We start from the raw sequence: 17,096 nt of genomic DNA, 5'->3' as shown, positions 1-17,096 counted from the left end.
TCCATACTCAATTTGTCATTATTTATTCCTCTATTTTATAACTCGATTGATTAAAAAGACAGATGCACTTCATATGAATTAATCCTGGCTTCCCAAGATGAAAATTTATACTGGATATTACTTCCTTTTTGCGGAAGTTTTGATGTAATTATGTACAGGCAAACATCGCGTTCTTACTTTGTCCAGATTTACACTCGATTGGTGATAGCAGTAATTCTAGGACATACTGAAACGAGAGAAGCAATAATTAGTCCAAAAGTAAAAAAAAAATCATTAGTGAATTGAAAAGATAAAAGATAAGTCGAATCACTCTTTAATCGAGTTTTCGTGAAATTATTGCCATTTTCATAAAAAAAAAACACTCTCCTCACCTCTCTATGAGTGATGCCCTCATGTTCGAGGTAATTGCACCAGGTGTTGCCTCATTAAGCTTGAATACACTCTCAATAACCGAAATTTCAGTACCAGTTGTATCCATACCACAAAAACTCGCCCAATCGTTCACTACCATTCCTGCTGCTATCACGTCACTTCCCCTATTGACCGTTCCAGCCTGTAACAACAATAATTTCATAAAAATATGCAATAATTTACTAAGAAATCGACACTAATGCTCAGTAAAAAAAATGTTTCAATTAATCCACACGAAACGTAAGAATATTTACAGCTAATGGAACTTGTAAGAGGGATGACAATTCATCCTGATCCTGTATCGAGGTTTTTGGGTGCACCAGACCTCCTTGATTCGACAAAACAGAGTATGAGCCTACGAGAACATTACTGGCCACTGTCTGCCTGAAAACTTCAACCTTCAATGTGTCTGCGAGAATCTCCTCGGTTTCTCTGTCGAGATCAGGATGGACCAGAGCAACATAATCATTGCACGCGATGACATTTCCAAGTGCAGACAGCCTCTCCTCCACTCTCTGGACCTTGACAGAGTCCGGCAATGAGTTACGAATATGTTGAAGTTCAATGTCGGTTGTTGTGTTTGGTACTAAAAGACCGTTCTTGTTTCCAACAGTAAGCCGACCAATAATCCTGCATCCTGCGATAGAAGCGTGGATTACTGGCACTGTCTCGGCTAATTCAGCCTCGAAAACACTGTAGAAGTTTTCTGAACCACCGATTGCCACAAGACAGTACGAATTGGTCAGCTTTGAGAATACTCCGACTTCGTTGCTGTTTTCGAACTGGACTCTTACTGCCATTTTTAATTCAGTGGAATTATTCACATCAGCAGGAGAGTTGGCGAGAATTTTTATGGGCCTTGTTGAATGGGGATGAGTAATTTATTGGAAAAGTTTCGGTGCCTTGAATTAACCTCAACTATCAAATATCTCAACGCGGTAGCACGAGGTTTTACCCACGGATTATAAGGGGATTGTCAGCGACACTAAAGAGGGTTGACTAAAGTAGAGACGCTCAGTTCTGGGGGTTGGAGTGACCCCAGCGGCATCGTAGTACTGCAGCCCAAGAGAGGGAGGGCGCCACACCCAATGGGAGTGTTTGTCCATCTGTGGACTCGACCTCCAGGTACTTAGCCGACATGGGTCACTAATTAGAAAAACGACCTTATGTACTCGATTGTACATCGTTAGCACATGATTGTACCTATAAAATTCTTGTTTGTACATCAACTGATTAATTAAAAAAAATTAATTAAATTTCGGCATGATCTTAGCCGACAACAAATTAAAAATTGATCAATAAAACCAAATTAGGGGTGTTTTCCGAAGGAAATCGTTTGTACATTACGAATTTCTTGTTTTCGTCGTTTGTACATTGATTGTTAATGAGTTAAATCCATTTGAAAAATCATGGTCTATGTTGCGCGTCCCTATATTATCGACTTCTGCGCATAAGGTCATATTCGTTTATATCTCGGCGAGACGCATCGATTTCACTTATAGTGAAGTCGATTTGAGCGAATTTTTTTTCGATTCAGAATTCGATTCGATTCAAAAATGAAAAAAATTTTCGGCGCCCTTCAAAGCCCCGGAAATGATTCATCTCTGAAATTGAGATACTCCAGGAAAAAAAATTGTAGGAAATTAAACGCCCATAGAAGAGTTGAAGGATAATTAAATGTGTCCCTCTAATGAAGTATCATAAGCACTTGAAACTTCTCTCTCAATATTCCTATTTTACTGCTTGAAATGCCGAGTTAATCCAATTAGGTAGCGAAGAGGCATTTTATGATGGTGATAATCCTATTTATTTTCTTGAAGTAAAAAATAAAAATCTCTGAAATTGAGGAATTGATTCGACGGAAAAATATGCCAATAAATACGAGACACTCGTTATGAACCCACGCATATTTCCTTCAAGACACCCAAATTTTCACAAATTCCTCAAAATAAGCACAATAAATCCATAAATCACTCACCCACCCCCGCCCTCTTAAAAATAAACGAATAAAAAAGGAATAACCTCGGAAAAATGCCTTTTCCACAGATTGACGTCCGGCAAACGGCAATGACTCACCCTCGGCAGTGAAAAGACAATAAAAATGTGAGAAAGGTAAAAAGCTAAAGAGTATCCCTGAAGAAGGTAGATAATGTGATATACACCGGGTAGATAAAAACGAGGCAGTCAGAGGGGTTACGTTGTGGGCCATCAAGAAGTCGGGTCCATCAGGCGCCAGAAGATGACGAAGAAAATAAAGAAAAAGAAAAGTAAGTAAAAAATGAAAAGGAAGAAGATGAAGAAGAAGAAGAAGAAAATACGTGAAAAGGAAACGAATAGAGGGAAAAGAAACTCGGGGGCACGCCTCATAATGATGTAGCTGTCTCGATTTAGCTCTCGTTCCCTTGTCCGTCCAGTGGAGTACTTAGTTGGGGTCGTATAGGCCTTGTTTTTCTCACATAGCCCGACTGTCCGGCTCCTGCGTGTCCGCCAACGGTTCCGGTATACACACTCGTCTTGTACAAGTGAAATGAGGTGGTGGATCGAGCCAACTGGATTGTCAATTTTTACCTCAGCCTTTATTTATTTTGTATTTTCATTTAACGACTTTTTATTGCCGTCCTCTTGTATCGAATGTACAGTTTTTCGATGTTACGCACGATCGGTAGGCGTTCATGCGGCATTCGTGTTTCGTTATGCGCGATCGTCCGTGAGGCGCCCAACAGCCCCTCGTGTACGTTGGCGCCAGGCTGCATTCTCGCATTTGTTTTATAACCAACACGCAAGACTCTTATTTTAATCTCTCTCTCTTTTTACTAGATTATTTTTTTATTCATTCACTCGCAAACCAATGTGACGTCAGCCTTCATTTGCTATCCGTATGAAAAGGGCCACAACACTTGCCTCGGATTTGAGTTGTGTGGATTGTTACATTGAGGTAACATTTCATTTTTTTTCTTTTTTTCGTACTATCTTGATGAGAAGTTTGTTTTTCGTCGTCTTCACTGGAGGATTGGACCGAATTTTGGAGATTGAAAATTTCAATGAGTTCAATCAATGATGAGACAACCGTGGGGAGAAGTTAAAGATGAGATATGGGTGGTTTCATTCACGGAAATTCCCCTCACAAATCTGTACGAAGCCGTGGGACGGATGAGAGGAAAATCGGAGGAAAGAGCTCTCACTGTTCTAAATCATGTGCGATATAGTAATGGAGACAGCAGTCGTATTTTCATTGATAACGAGTATACATCACGCTGCTCAACTTCTGACCTTTGTTTATAACGTCTCGACATAAATGTCTATGAAAACACGATAAACTTTCGAGTTGAGGCGAATCTACGCCATAGAATAGTATATCCAAAATATCTGATTAATTATTTACAGTGACTTCTCAATATTTAAAAACACAGAGAATTGGTTGTAAAAGTAGTAAAAAATTGATTTTATTCATTCGGAAAATATTGTGATATTATTTTAGTTATTGAAGCCCTGCATTCAGGGATTCTGTTATCGCAAGTTACTGCATTTTTTTTTCTCGTGAAGAAACAGAAACTTTATTCAACATAATGTTATAGTTTTTCCGTGTAACAATATTCATTTAACTTCTACATATGGTAATTATAATTTACTTGGAACTCGTATGCCAATTAAAATGACCGAATAGAAGTCTTTATTTAAATTTTCCCTCTTATTTCAACCAACTAACAACTTGTTCCAATGAAAATTATTTAATGACACCAGAAACACAATTTATAGTTCAATTGAGATACAAATGAATTTTTGTCAATTTGCCAGGAAAATTCTATTCGAAGAATTTTTTTTATTTCTGTCGGATAAATCATTTGTTTAGGTGACTCATGTTAATTATTAACTGAATACCGATATGATTGGCGGTTTGAATAAAATTTTATTACCAAAATCAATAATTTTTCAATTAAATGTCCCCAGAATGTGTTCACCGTATTTTAATTTATTTATAATTTTTATTTATGTACTCTGGTTTCAATGTGTCAGCCGGATGCCATTCCAAAAGCTGCGGACCATGTGAGGACGGATAAAGAATCTGAAAAAAGAATTTGAAAAAAGAAGAAGAAACATAGTAATAGAAATACAGTTCGACGTCCGCAAAGAGTGCTTGGAATGTCCAGTGGGTAGGAGGTGTCGTACGGCGGACATAAATTTCTCTTTGTTTTGTCCACCCAGTAAATTTTTCGGTGACAAAAAATAAAAGGTAAGAGGAAAAAATGGAGAGAAAAATAAATTAAAAGAAATAATAAAAAGGCTGGAAAAATAAATGGAGGTAGAACAATTCGATGCTGAATTTTCGGGGTGGATGGCGTGACAAGACGCGTTTGGAATGTCGCTTTCACGACGCCTCGTTGACGCCTCATCGTTTTTCACTCGTAAAAAATTCACTCTTGCATCTTGACTATTGTAGGTGTTTCAATGTCTGCCATTTATATGCCTCAATGCATATACCTCACACATTTACGCCAATCCAATCAGAAGAACTAAAAAATCTATTGTAATCTCTTTCTGCAACTTGAGCAAATTGAAGAGTTATTCCAAATCAGTAGATAGTTTATTCAATTAAAATAAAGTAGTTATTTGAGATGAATGAATTTTTTTTTTACCTGATTAAATGGTTTTTGGACATCTTTTTTTTTATTTTTTATTTTTTATTTTTTCCTTGGGGTGACGAATAAAATTTTGATGAAGATTCTTATTTTAGTCAAATTGCCCATTTTCCTCGATGCAGATGCGAGTGATAATCACGTTACAATTAAGCTGATTAACTCTGAAGCCTGTTCTCCATCTAGTTCGGATTACGAATCGTTTCCATCGGCTTTGCGTTAAAGAATATTGACATAATGCAATTAGAGTCTAAAAAAATTTGTGATGGAAACGATTCGCGAGAAGAAATGACTGATTTAGGTCATTCGTTGAATAACCCTGCACGGAGAGAAATATTCACTAAAAATTATTCAACTCAAGTTCAGCTACCGAATACGCCATTGTGATATCGCATATTTTCACGAAAAATTCGACAAAAAATGAAAAAAAAAATGTAAAGAGTAATTGAGTAATTGAGTTCCGTAAACTTTCCTTCACCATATTTCGCTGCGGAATAACAGAAATAATGGGCAGTTTTTATTGCATATTTCTTTGCATGTTCCGTCGAAAAAAAGAGTCTCCCCACCCCCCGAAAATTGTCCGAAGTTCTCCCAGAGTTCCCACCGATAACTATCACTCCTGTTTTCGTACTTGCCATACAAACCTCCCGTCCAGAGCCTATAAGTAAGTCCGGCACGGCCCGCAACGATTTAATGTTCTTGCTGCGTCCGTGGCGCCAGCAGTTTGAAATACACGCGTGATGAATTGACCAACACAATTCCATCGCGCCAAATATCTCATCAATAACCCCCACCCCCCGACAAAAAAAAAATCACTACAAATGTGTTCCACATACCCCGAGGCCCAATAATCCAACCAAAGGGAAGAAAAAAAAAAGGAAAATTCAAAGTGACAAGTGCATTAATCCAGCAAATCTAATCACCGGATTAAACTCAGTTGGAGTGTAACGAGAGTTGATGGGCTGGAAGTTATAAAACTGAAACAAAAAGTAGTGGAGACAGCAATAAAGAAAACAGTGGAGAACAAGTGAGAAGGAATCACGGTGCTTGGGGAGAGGGAAAAATAGTGATAGGGGGAGATAAGGGGAGACAGGGAGTGATAGGGGGGTAGGGAGGTGGTCAGGAGGGTTGAGATAAAGGTGGGGGAAAGCAGACTACTGGGTAGAGCCAGTCGTCTGATTGATTGTCACAGGGGCAACGAGGGGGGAAAAAGGGGGGTGGGGGAAATAGGGATAAAAAAAAAATAGGGAGAAGGTGGGGTGGAGGGGGTGAAGAAACGAGGGTGGATGAGGTGGGTGAGTTAAGGGGGTGGTAGTACGGGGGGGGGGGCGGGTAGGGGTAAATCGACGGAGATACTTGTCGGCAATTGGTTGTTTGCGGGGGGTGCGCGCATGGTCCGTACCGGAATCATTGCGGATGGGGACTCTCGGTTGTTTGGATGGTGATTAGGATAGTCGGTAGCATCACGCTGACTAAGGAACAACAATCAGCCGCATTCAATAGATTGTTTTTTTTTGTTTTTTCGTTGAAAATACAAATAATCCTGTGAACAATGTCCGGTATACTTTACACTTTACTCGGACTTGCTGCTAGCTCGAGTCTTCATTGCGCTGTTAGACGTGAAATAAATCCCTGCACATGCAGACAGGAGGACTTTACAAGTCCTGTTGTTGTTAATCCAGTTTCAGTAACACCGTCTAATGATTCGGGTAATGTGGGCCGTATTGTACCAAGTGCTAGTTCAAGTGCAAGTGGTGGTGGGGGTGGTGTTAATGACGGTGGTGGTATCGGTAAAAATGTCAATTCCCAGGGTCATGGGGAGAGAATTGAAGTTGTGTGCGAGAGGATGAAGTCATTTGGACAAGTTGCTGATGCACTCAGGGGTAAATTTGGTCCTGAACAGACCATTACACTCAGGGTTTCTCACTCGGAGTTGCGGGATATATCGAGGCATGGGTTCAAGGAGCTCAGAATGTCCATTACGAGACTTGAATTGAATCACGATCATCTGGGGTAAGTCCACTCCACTCTTTTCCTTTTTTTTTTCTTCGGTATTTTTTCTGACGTTCGTTGGAGACGAAAATTCTCGAGCTTTCTGCGAATTTACAGGGAAATTCCCATGAATTTATCGGGGTTTTTCTCGTCAGTCTGTTTTTACAGGTGCTCTTGGGATTATTCTCTTCAAAATTATGTGACATCTGTTTTTAAATAAATGTTGGTTTATAATTACGATATTTTTATTTTATTATGGGGAATTAATAAAAATTCAGTGGCGAAAACTGGGGGTAGAGAAATAAAAAGTGTTGCAATGGAGTTGTATGATCTTCTAATTAGAATAATTATTAATTATTCAAAATTAATTACAATGAAAATGACAAGAGAATGCTCATGGAATTTCTTACAAAAAGCACTGGGTATTTCCACTATTTGTTTTTTCACACGTTGTCAATATTTTTTTGTCGGGTTTCCCCAGAGTTTTCCTCCGTTTCTTCTCAGTTTTTCCGTCGATCCTGGAATTAATAATTATTCCGGCGGTTTGAAGTACTCGGAGTCACAAGTGCGTAGTCATTGCAAATCGGTGTTTCATTTATTGAAGTTTTTTATGTATACGAATGGGGGTAGAGGGTACCACGTGGGTCTGACTATATCATGCACACCACTACTCACTTCAGTCTCGGATATTGAAAAATATAATTTATAACGAATTTCTTCATTCACAAGGTAGAACCGTACGGAGATAAAAATTCCCAAAAAATTACCAAAACATTAAAAAGGATAAAAAGTACGCCTCGAGCGAAACGACTTATCGAACAATTCAATGGTGAGTCGAGAGTGAAATTGTACGTGTTATAACGTAAATTCTGTGATTCGCTAAAAATTAATTCATCTGATGACTCACCGCTTCGGGGACAGCAAGTCGTTCAATCATTTTTCCCAATGATTCATAAATTTTAACGGAGTATTTGTCACTGTGCGTTGACATAATAAACCACATGCAAGAGCACGTGGTTTTTCCATGCCCCTGGAAAATGGAAAACAATAATATTCCCGCGTTGTTCTGGTCTCCCAACAATTCAAGTACTTCAGACTGAAAAATAAATTTTTGATAAAAATTCAGACTGTCCGCTTCAACTTCTGGCGCCTCACAATAAATAAAGATAAAGCCTTAATCGTGCCTGACCTTTTTCAGATGGCTGTCCATGTTTATGTGGGTTGTTATCACGGTTATCAGTGGTGGTAATTAAATAATGAATCACAATGACCCTTAGATTGGAGTTTGCAACTGAGGCGGTAGCATTTCCGGAAGTTCCTACAGAAATTTCCCGCTCTCCCATTAATAATGATTTATGCTATTAATTTTGTTGGGTTTAATTGCCACAATTTTTCTTCATTTACAACACCACATGTACCAGCAGATGCATTCGAATTAAAACGAGAAACACCATTTTCTAGAAAAATTCTGGTGAATGCCTACTGGAATTCCAGCAAATTTTCGTTAAAACACTATTATTTTTTTAAGTATTTTTATAAGAAACGCTGAGTCATGGATTTTCTGTTTTTTCCTGAATCTTCAATGAAAAATTTTCTCCATCGAGTATACAACAAAAGTTTTATGAGAATTCCTCAGAATTTTGGAAAAGTTCCAAACGGAATTCAACAGATTTTTCAGAGTCAATGTTTATCTTGAATTTTTTATAGTACTTTGAACTCGTATAGACGGAATTGAGGATGAGTGTATGAGGAATTAATTATTTTTCAGGAATGTAGATGGTGAAGTATTCGCTGGATTGGGTCGGACGCAATACTTGAGTCTAGCTGATAACGAAATATTGTCGATACCGAGGGATATTTTATCGCATCTTTCACTGCTTCGCACCCTTGATCTCAGCAGAAATCGCATCAATCGCATTGATTCTGATGATTTCAAGGTAATAACTGCAAATTATATACAGTAAAAACATTCAATAGAAACAATCAATAGAATATATTATCCATATTAAACAAATATTAAACAAATTCGTTCTACCACGTATATTTTGGATTGCATTGAATTGCGTTGTGTTAAATAATAAAATTTTCAGTACAACCCAACGCTGCAGCATCTGTCAATGGCCGGGAATTTGATATCGGAAATGATACCAGGTTCACTTCCACCACTCGTCAGACATCTACACGTCGGTAGAAATCATCTGAACTCACTGAATCGAACCCTCCGGTATGTGCAACCTCATTCTTAATATCCTGTTTACAATGTTGCTGACTGATGAGTTAATAAGGGACAATCAAGCTTCCTCTTCCAAGATGCTCCATTAATCTCTATTTATTGATCCGAAGGCGAAAATGGAAATAAAATTCGTTCCTAGTCTTGAAGATTTTCAATAGATATCTGCCAATGACTCTTGGTATTTTTCTGTATTTATCGCGAATTTCCTTGATTATCACTGATGCTGAATTTATGAAATTACCAGTGATCTCAACCAATTGGAGTGGCTCTTTCTGAATTCTAATGAATTGACGTCATTGGACGGTGAACTACCGGTATCTGGGCACAACCTGAAGATGCTTTATGCCGCTGACAATGAATTGACTCATCTGCCAACGGAATTTCGATATCTACACAGACTTGAGACCCTTTTTCTTCAGCATAATTACATCCAAAGTCTCGATGGAACTCTGCAGAAGGCACGGAGGCTCAAGTTCCTAGAGTTGTCATACAACAACTTGCAAGAGGTACATATTCCATATTTTTGTAAATTTATTGAATTTAATTTTGTAACAAAAATTAAACCTTTATAGCTGAATTCAATGTAACCCGTTTTCAAATTTTTAACCCGTGTTATCTTGAATTTTTATTGAAAGTTGACAGAGGAAGATTTCGTGGAGGCAGAGTTGCTGGAGGATCTGGAGTTGGGGCACAATTCCCTGAAATCATTGGGTGGTGATACAAGCATCGGTGGTGATGGTAATGGTAGCAACAGCGCTCTCTGGCCATTGAGATCATTAAAGTGTTTAAATTTGACCCACAACGAATTGAGTGAATTTTCATTTGCCTTGTTACGTGGACTCAAGGAATTACGTTTACTCGATCTGTCAAGCAATCGAATTATCCGTCTTTATCGTGGACCAACGGAGGTATGTGTGATGATCGTCTTCAAGGTTGAAACAATTGTGGCTAATTAGGAATTTATTGATTAACGTAGAATCTCGTTGAGGAGGAGGGTGAGGAGATACCTGGTGCCAGTGTTCAGGATATGCGACTGCAGAATAACGAGTTGAGTAGCTTGGAGGGATCGTTGTTCATTGGAATGCGAGAGTTGCAGAGGCTTAATCTCAGTCACAATGCACTCGGTCCAACGATTGGACCTCAGGATCTTGAGGGCCTCGAGGGACTTCGAGTCTTGGATCTATCGTATAACAGACTCACAACACTCGAAGATACTTCCGAGGTGAGCTTCACTCCTGGGCTGACGTATTATTCGCAAAGTTGTATTAATCGCAAAGATTATCAGTTTCCTGTAGTATAATCGGATATTTCAAGGAATATCTCGGAATTTACAACGGCTGGAAAAAATGTTGCGGGACCTTTTTTGTAGCTTTCATTTCACTCTATAAAAAAGACCCTACACATTTTTTTCTAGCTATCTCAGTTTGGAAGGTACTCTTCGAAAACTTATCTATTAGGTGAATTGTGAAGGATGATAAGTAGACTGGTTGTCTTGTCGAACTTTTCAGAAATATCTCGGAATTTAACGGAGATAGAGAAAATTCCTTTGAAACCTTTTTGTAGAGGAAAATAAGAACTACAAAAAATTTGGTATCTATTTGCGTATTAGGTACTACTACACTAATGAAATTATGATCACTTTATCATTTACTTTAACGAGCGATTCGTATGGGTTACTTATTGCAGACGTATTTACCTGCATTGGAAGAGCTCAATGCATCAAACAATCGTTTGATAACGTTATCAGAACGAGATTTCCGGGGTTTTCCAGTTCTCTGCTGGGCAGACGTCTCTGCTAATGAGATAACATCATTGACACCAGAATTGGTGGCTAATACACGATGCACTGTGCATGGAGTGCCTGATGTCTTACGTATTTACTTACAAGGTACTAATTTTTTATAATATTTATAATATTTATTTGACTACTGAATTTTGGGATAAAATACACTAGAATTGATGAGCCACTTTCATTGGGGAGTGAGTCTCTTGTTTCAACTCGATTTGATATCATTATTGACGTGAAATCCTGCAGTTTTGTGACATTTTCACTTGAATTTATTGGAACGATTAGATATTGAAATTATCGCTGCTACATGACGCCAGGGCTGGTACAATAAATCACTAAAATCAGGAGATATGACACTTAGAAAACTATGAATGCGGGATAACGAGTGATTACACGAAGTGTACATTACCACGTATGAAGTTTCATTCACGCGGAGTTTGACCTCGGATAAGGAAAAGGGATTGCCAAATGCTCAATATCGGAATTGAACAAATATTTCTGTTTCCTACATTATTTAAAGCGTAAAATACATATTCACATAAAATCTTGATACATTTGTATGAGGAATCAGAAATAGAGATGTCCATGTTGATAAAAAATGTATTTAGTAAAAAAAACTTATTTTGTTGATGACAAATAAATATTTTCTTGGGGTGCACTGAAGGTTTTTCTATGTGCTGTCGTATCAATTGTGCTTTCTTCGGTTTGATTATTTGTTATCTCTAGCGTACGGCGTGATAAATTTTCCAGGAGAGAAAAAAATAATAACAAACACGTATTTTCAGATAACCCAGTGTTGTGTGACGCCGGTCTGGCCGACCTAACGGTTGCACTGGAAGTCAACCATGCAAAGGTCTATGGGGTCAGCAGTAACTGTCCGACGACGATGAAGACCCCAGCTGAAACAACATCTTCTCCGCCTCTATTGCCGCCTACCCTTTTTATTGCGGTTGCTGCCGCCGCCTCTGGCGGTAATGTATCATTTGCTGCGACTCTCGAATAAAATTATTATACGCTAAGATTACTCGAGAATCTCCAAGTACTTCTCCTTGTTCTTATCATTCAATTCTCCCTAGAGATCTGCTGGAATTTCATGAGAGAAAGAGTTATCGAAATATCAAAGAAAATAATATATTCAACAGGGGTAATTGATAGTTTACAATTTTTCCATAACGATTTCGAGGAAATATAAAGCATTATAAATGTGAGAGTACTTGCGTATTCTTAGAGTGCGAAAAAAGCGACGGAGCGACGAAAATTCAAATTAATGTCGTGTGAATGTAAGAATTGTAGTTGGTTAATTATGGTTTAGGCACAGGGCACTGTTGTAGACATTGTAAATAGTTTTCATTTTATCCCTAAAACATGATTAAATTTAGGTTTCTAATGATATTATTTAGTGTTAAATCCCTTGACTACTCAGAAAATCCCTCTTCACTACTCAGAATGACAAATATTTTAGAATAACCGATAGTTATTATTGAGGGATCGAACAACCTGGGTGCTGAGAAATATCATGAATCAATAGATCAATGTTTGAGGAGAGAAAAAAAATTTAATGAGAGAACTCATGACTGCAGGTCAACTGATGAGTGAAATAAAATCTGTTGAATTGCGAGTTGTTCAATTGTCAGTGGGCGAGATGTAGTTGAACCCACTATTTGACCCGTGCCCATAAAAATGATTTATTATTGACTCGCGCACTGCATACGTAATATATTTGTCATAATTATTCCCCATTATTAATATTATTTATCATTCTTTTCCATTTTTAAGTTTTTTTTTTATGAGGAACAACTATATGTGGAAAATGTTAACGAAAAAAAGAACAATTTTCAAGAAAATTTCTTCAAGGAATCATTGGATATTTTTATTTTCATCTGTGCGAGCAATTGCGAAAGAAAAAAAATTAATGCTAATAATTTTTATTGAAGTCTCCTCAAGTCATTTTTAAACAGCCATTCTTAGGTATTGAGTAGAATATTCGTCATAGTATTCAAAACAATTCACTCCCGCAGTCTTCTTTCATCTAACCACGTATGAAAAAAAAAACGTCGACAAGAAAAACCAGCGCATTCGATTGAAGGAGAATTCAGTGAATCTTACATTTCGAAATAGCAACAGAATTCAAAAGAATAATGTAGACAGAAATTGAAATTTTCTTGACGTAGTATTTCAAGAGAATCCATAGAAAGTATAAGTATAAGGTTCAATGGATTAATAATCCAACAGAATTTTCTAATGAATTGGTTTTTCTATTGAATTTTTTTCATTTGTGTTCTCACGTGACAATTGCGTTGACTAATTGAATGATACGACGATGGAGCAAGGTAATTAACCAGAAATGAGCCGATCAGCTTCAATTATACAGAAGTCAAAGTCAGACCCATTGAACTGTTAAGTATTGTAAGCGAAAAATTCTCTCATAGCGCTAACCGTCGTAGCAATAATATGCATACATTAACTCCATTATCTGAAGCCAGATGTGTCCAAATGAAATATTTATACCTATGTATGCATATATTGACACGATATGTAACATTGTTTAGCTTCTAAGTAATTTATCAACGCTGTGATCTGCAGTCTCTTGCTTTCGTTTTTTCTTTTTTTTTCAATCAATTTTCTTTTCATCACTGCGAAGGTACATGAAGACAGTTAACAGATCTCTAAGTCTAAAGAAAATTGAAAGGAATGTGAAATGTAACTTTATTATTGATCTCTGCAAATAGAGAAGAAAAAAACCTATTATTGCAAAATAACGACAAAACGTTATATTTTGATAAGAAAAGCGTTCATCGTTGATCAAAATAAAAATTGACATGTATATGTAACGAATCGTATGTCTGTAAACGTGGAAAGGAAAAGTTGACGAGAGATTAAAAAAAAAAGTTTCTAGATATCCTAATTTTTATCAATAAAGGCTTTACTCTTCTAAAAAACGAGTATTTCTTGATGTTCATTCGAATCAATAAAGTATTATTTATCGCTGACGTCATGTTTTAAAAAAATATTTCTTATTTGACACAGAAATCTCGTGATTTCGAGAATCTCGTAGTCTCGAGACTGATTCAAGTTTATTGCGGTGAGGTCCTTGTCACTCAGTGGTGGTTGAATATTCGACACTGAAATAAAAAAGTGACACATTTTGATTTAAAGAATAATCTTTTATTTCACCAATGTTCTGAGGGTGAACTCACCTCGCCATGCACCCTCGGAGTGCTGGAGAACCACGTAATTATTGTCTCGGTTTGGATTTTCATCGTGGACTAACGTAACTGTTAGGGTGTCATGGTTCTCCTGGTGCTGGACATCAATGTGAATATTCAACTTCTCTTTGTAAATCGCTATCGCCATCTTGATGGCATTCCATTCCTTCTTCTTCGCCTCCTTCTGTGTCTCCAGTTCTGGAAGGAATGATTATGGAGAAAATGAGACTATCATTTTAGACAAATGCAATTTTGATGGAAAATTAAATTTTGTTGTGTCATGGTTCATTTTAATTCCACTGGTGAAATGTGCGTAAATCTTGAAAATAATTATTGGAATTACGTTGTTGTAGGTCGACTGTCTCCAGGGCGAGAGCCTCTCTGATTTCTTTTTCTCTGCAAATGTCGGCATTCAAAGTTTCATCCGTGGCTATCGTATTTTCGAGTTTCTTATTCGATATTTTTTGGTTTAACAGGATATTATCTAGCTGAGTCTCGAGGGTTCTGATGTCAGTGGATAATTGTGCGATCAGTTCTTTATCCTGTTCTAACCTGGTCGATGTACCTGAACGTGAAAATAGAAGGACATGAGGGCCGAAAGCCTAATTATAATTATCATTAAATTAAATTGAATTTATTCATACCTTTGCCCTTATTTGATTCTACCTCCACGAATTTCGTGATTTTCGTTCTGCAGTCGTGCAGGTACTTGTTTAACCTTTTGAAATATAGTTTCTCCTCCTCAGAGCAGGAGAGAATCGTCTCCATGTCACATTCAAATCTATTTTCCACCAGCATTTTGTCCTGAAGACGTGAATAAATCGCTATAATACGAGAAAGTAAATTTAAACAATTAAAATCACAAAGAAGACACTAACATTCACTGTCAACACTCAACGGTTTGTACTTGTTTTGCTAGTGAGTATTTTGAAAATTCCCCAGAGGCTGCCGCCAACACTCGAAAAAAAATCCTAGGGACTTTCTTGGCCGATTCCTCCCCATCTTAGCGCGGCGTTTTTTGAATATTTTTTTTTGGTTACAAGGTCGATCTGATAAAGACCATAAAAATTATTACAACCGCTTATTGCTGGGGACTTCGACAGATTATGAAATTCTGAAAGACCGAAATGAATTTATGTGGGGATATTCGAGTCTGTTGGCGTTTGTGTTTTATTTTGTTGACTGACAATAAAAGAATTTTTCTCGTCGATTTATTATGATTTTGAGAAGAATTACGTGCCAGTTATTGGTTCAAAATATTCGGTTCAGAAAACGAAGTACATATAATAAAACGATATACTTTAATTCGATGATGATCAGGTCGGCATTCTCTTGGAACGGACGGAGAGAGTCTTTTTGAATTTGTTAACATGTAGATTTCTGATAAGCAATGTTTATACAGGTGGGGAGTATATAGGATAGATTTTGAAGAATTTTGAGGCCAGTAGGTAGTTGTCAGGAATTCAATAGTCGGAATTACTCAATGAGAAAATGGTTTCTAACAATTTGTTCATCGTGTTGCTTGCCTGCACGTTAATTAATGCTGTACCTATTCAGAAAATAGTGCGAAACAATCGTGTAAGTGAATTCAATTATTTTTCAACGTTTTTTCATAGTTTTCGATTTTTTTTAATAAAATCATTGTCAATATTCCCGTTAATTTATTATTCATGAAATACATTGATTTATTGGCAATTGTAGGCAATATTGCGACACCTTGAGGTGTACGATGAGAATGTGAATACTGTTCAGGAGAATCTTGAGGATTTAGGAACCACCACAAAGTCAACCGATAAAAATTCGGAAGAACCCACTCAAGCAACTCTGAATCCATTTCCAACTCTGCCAGGATTTAATGAACATGTGAAACAGAATTCCTCTACAGGAATTCCAAATGGAAATTCTAATCAGCCGTGGAATCAGAGCACAGAACAATCAAAAATCCAAGACCTTGATGGAAAATCCAATGTGGGAATTCAAAGTTCGGGGCCTTCGGACAAAAATCTCCAAAACAACTCCTCTAACAGTACTGATAACGAATCGGAGGATGACTTCGAATGGGATAGAATTTTTGACGATGATAATGACGAGGTAATTAATATTTATTCTTTCTGTTTTATATATTTAACGAGATAATTAATTCGGAGGAGATCGTTGATCAACGATTCATTGATCTGCATTTTTCCAACAGGAACAGGATCCTTTAGCGGCTTTTCTTGAGGAAGTTGGAGTCGCTGTTATCGAGACATTATTCGAATATCGAAAGAAAATCAGATACGGTATCCGGGGATTAATGCACGCTGCCAAAGACATCGTAAGATCTGGGCAACTCGATGATTCTGCCCTGATTTAAAGTTACTATAACAAAACATTTTCAAATAAAAAAATTAGAATTTTTCATTAAAATCGCGAAGGTTTGTTAGTAAATTATTTAGACAGGTAGTGGGCGATATTCAGAGTGGGAATAATAATTGAAAAAAAATTCTAATGAAATTTTTCTATGAATGCAAATTGAGTGGTAAGTTAAAGAATTATCACCAATTCACTAATTGCGCAATAATGAAAATTCGCGGAAAAAGTGAAGAGTTCTGAGTAGCGGCCCGGCCAGAGATCCGTAATCAGGGCGAATAAATCCTCATGGAGTAATTTTTAAATTTTCCAAAAATTTCTGGAAAACTTTTCGCAAAATTTTTTTTATGAAACCAACAAAAAAATCAGAAAAAAAACAATTAATTTTTAAGATAGGTTTTGAAAAATTTTTTAAAAATTGAATAGGAACAAAAAAATTTTTGAAAAGTTTTCCAGAAGTTTTTTGAAAATTGGGAAAAAAT

General features: G+C 37.1%; 4 protein-coding genes and 1 long non-coding RNA gene across 5 annotated transcripts; 3 read left to right on the top strand and 2 right to left on the bottom strand.

Moving 5' to 3' along the window:
* Window positions 1–7: 7 nt before the first annotated feature.
* Window positions 8–1,409, bottom strand: eIF6 (eukaryotic translation initiation factor 6). Its single transcript, XM_011308898.1, has 3 exons — window positions 666–1,409; window positions 372–553; window positions 8–226 (listed from the first exon to the last, which is right to left on the bottom strand). Exons 1-3 carry the CDS (start codon window positions 1,209–1,211, stop codon window positions 217–219), a joined length of 738 nt encoding a protein of 245 aa, XP_011307200.1. The 5' UTR covers window positions 1,212–1,409; the 3' UTR covers window positions 8–216.
* A 1,529-nt stretch (window positions 1,410–2,938) lies between these two features.
* Window positions 2,939–5,058, top strand: LOC105268963 (uncharacterized). Its single transcript, XR_892391.1, has 3 exons — window positions 2,939–3,142; window positions 3,229–3,346; window positions 3,394–5,058. It is a non-coding gene; the product is annotated as an uncharacterized lncRNA (long non-coding RNA).
* A 1,344-nt stretch (window positions 5,059–6,402) lies between these two features.
* On the top strand, window positions 6,403–13,964 carry LOC105268961 (insulin-like growth factor-binding protein complex acid labile subunit). The gene is made up of 8 exons (XM_011308896.1): window positions 6,403–7,058; window positions 8,806–8,974; window positions 9,128–9,261; window positions 9,515–9,776; window positions 9,906–10,178; window positions 10,247–10,492; window positions 10,957–11,158; window positions 11,845–13,964. The coding sequence occupies exons 1-8, from the start codon at window positions 6,598–6,600 to the stop codon at window positions 12,060–12,062; spliced, it is 1,965 nt and encodes a 654-aa protein (XP_011307198.1). The 5' UTR covers window positions 6,403–6,597; the 3' UTR covers window positions 12,063–13,964.
* Window positions 13,663–15,179, bottom strand: LOC105268962 (uncharacterized). The gene is made up of 5 exons (XM_011308897.1): window positions 15,144–15,179; window positions 14,910–15,069; window positions 14,609–14,830; window positions 14,257–14,463; window positions 13,663–14,181 (listed from the first exon to the last, which is right to left on the bottom strand). Exons 2-5 carry the CDS (start codon window positions 15,061–15,063, stop codon window positions 14,036–14,038), a joined length of 729 nt encoding a protein of 242 aa, XP_011307199.1. The 5' UTR covers window positions 15,064–15,069; window positions 15,144–15,179; the 3' UTR covers window positions 13,663–14,035.
* A 218-nt stretch (window positions 15,180–15,397) lies between these two features.
* LOC105268960 (probable ATP-dependent RNA helicase ddx42) lies at window positions 15,398–16,678 on the top strand. The gene is made up of 4 exons (XM_011308895.1): window positions 15,398–15,585; window positions 15,668–15,843; window positions 15,967–16,356; window positions 16,457–16,678. The coding sequence occupies exons 2-4, from the start codon at window positions 15,757–15,759 to the stop codon at window positions 16,616–16,618; spliced, it is 639 nt and encodes a 212-aa protein (XP_011307197.1). The 5' UTR covers window positions 15,398–15,585; window positions 15,668–15,756; the 3' UTR covers window positions 16,619–16,678.
* The last annotated feature ends 418 nt before the right edge of the window (window positions 16,679–17,096 follow it).

The sequence above is a fragment of the Fopius arisanus genome, unplaced genomic scaffold (genome assembly GCF_000806365.1).
Source record: "Fopius arisanus strain USDA-PBARC FA_bdor unplaced genomic scaffold, ASM80636v1 scaffold00063, whole genome shotgun sequence".
NCBI lineage: Eukaryota > Metazoa > Arthropoda > Insecta > Hymenoptera > Braconidae > Fopius > Fopius arisanus.
The sequence above is the reverse complement of the archived record's forward strand: the minus strand, read 5'-3'. Positions and strand labels throughout refer to the sequence as shown.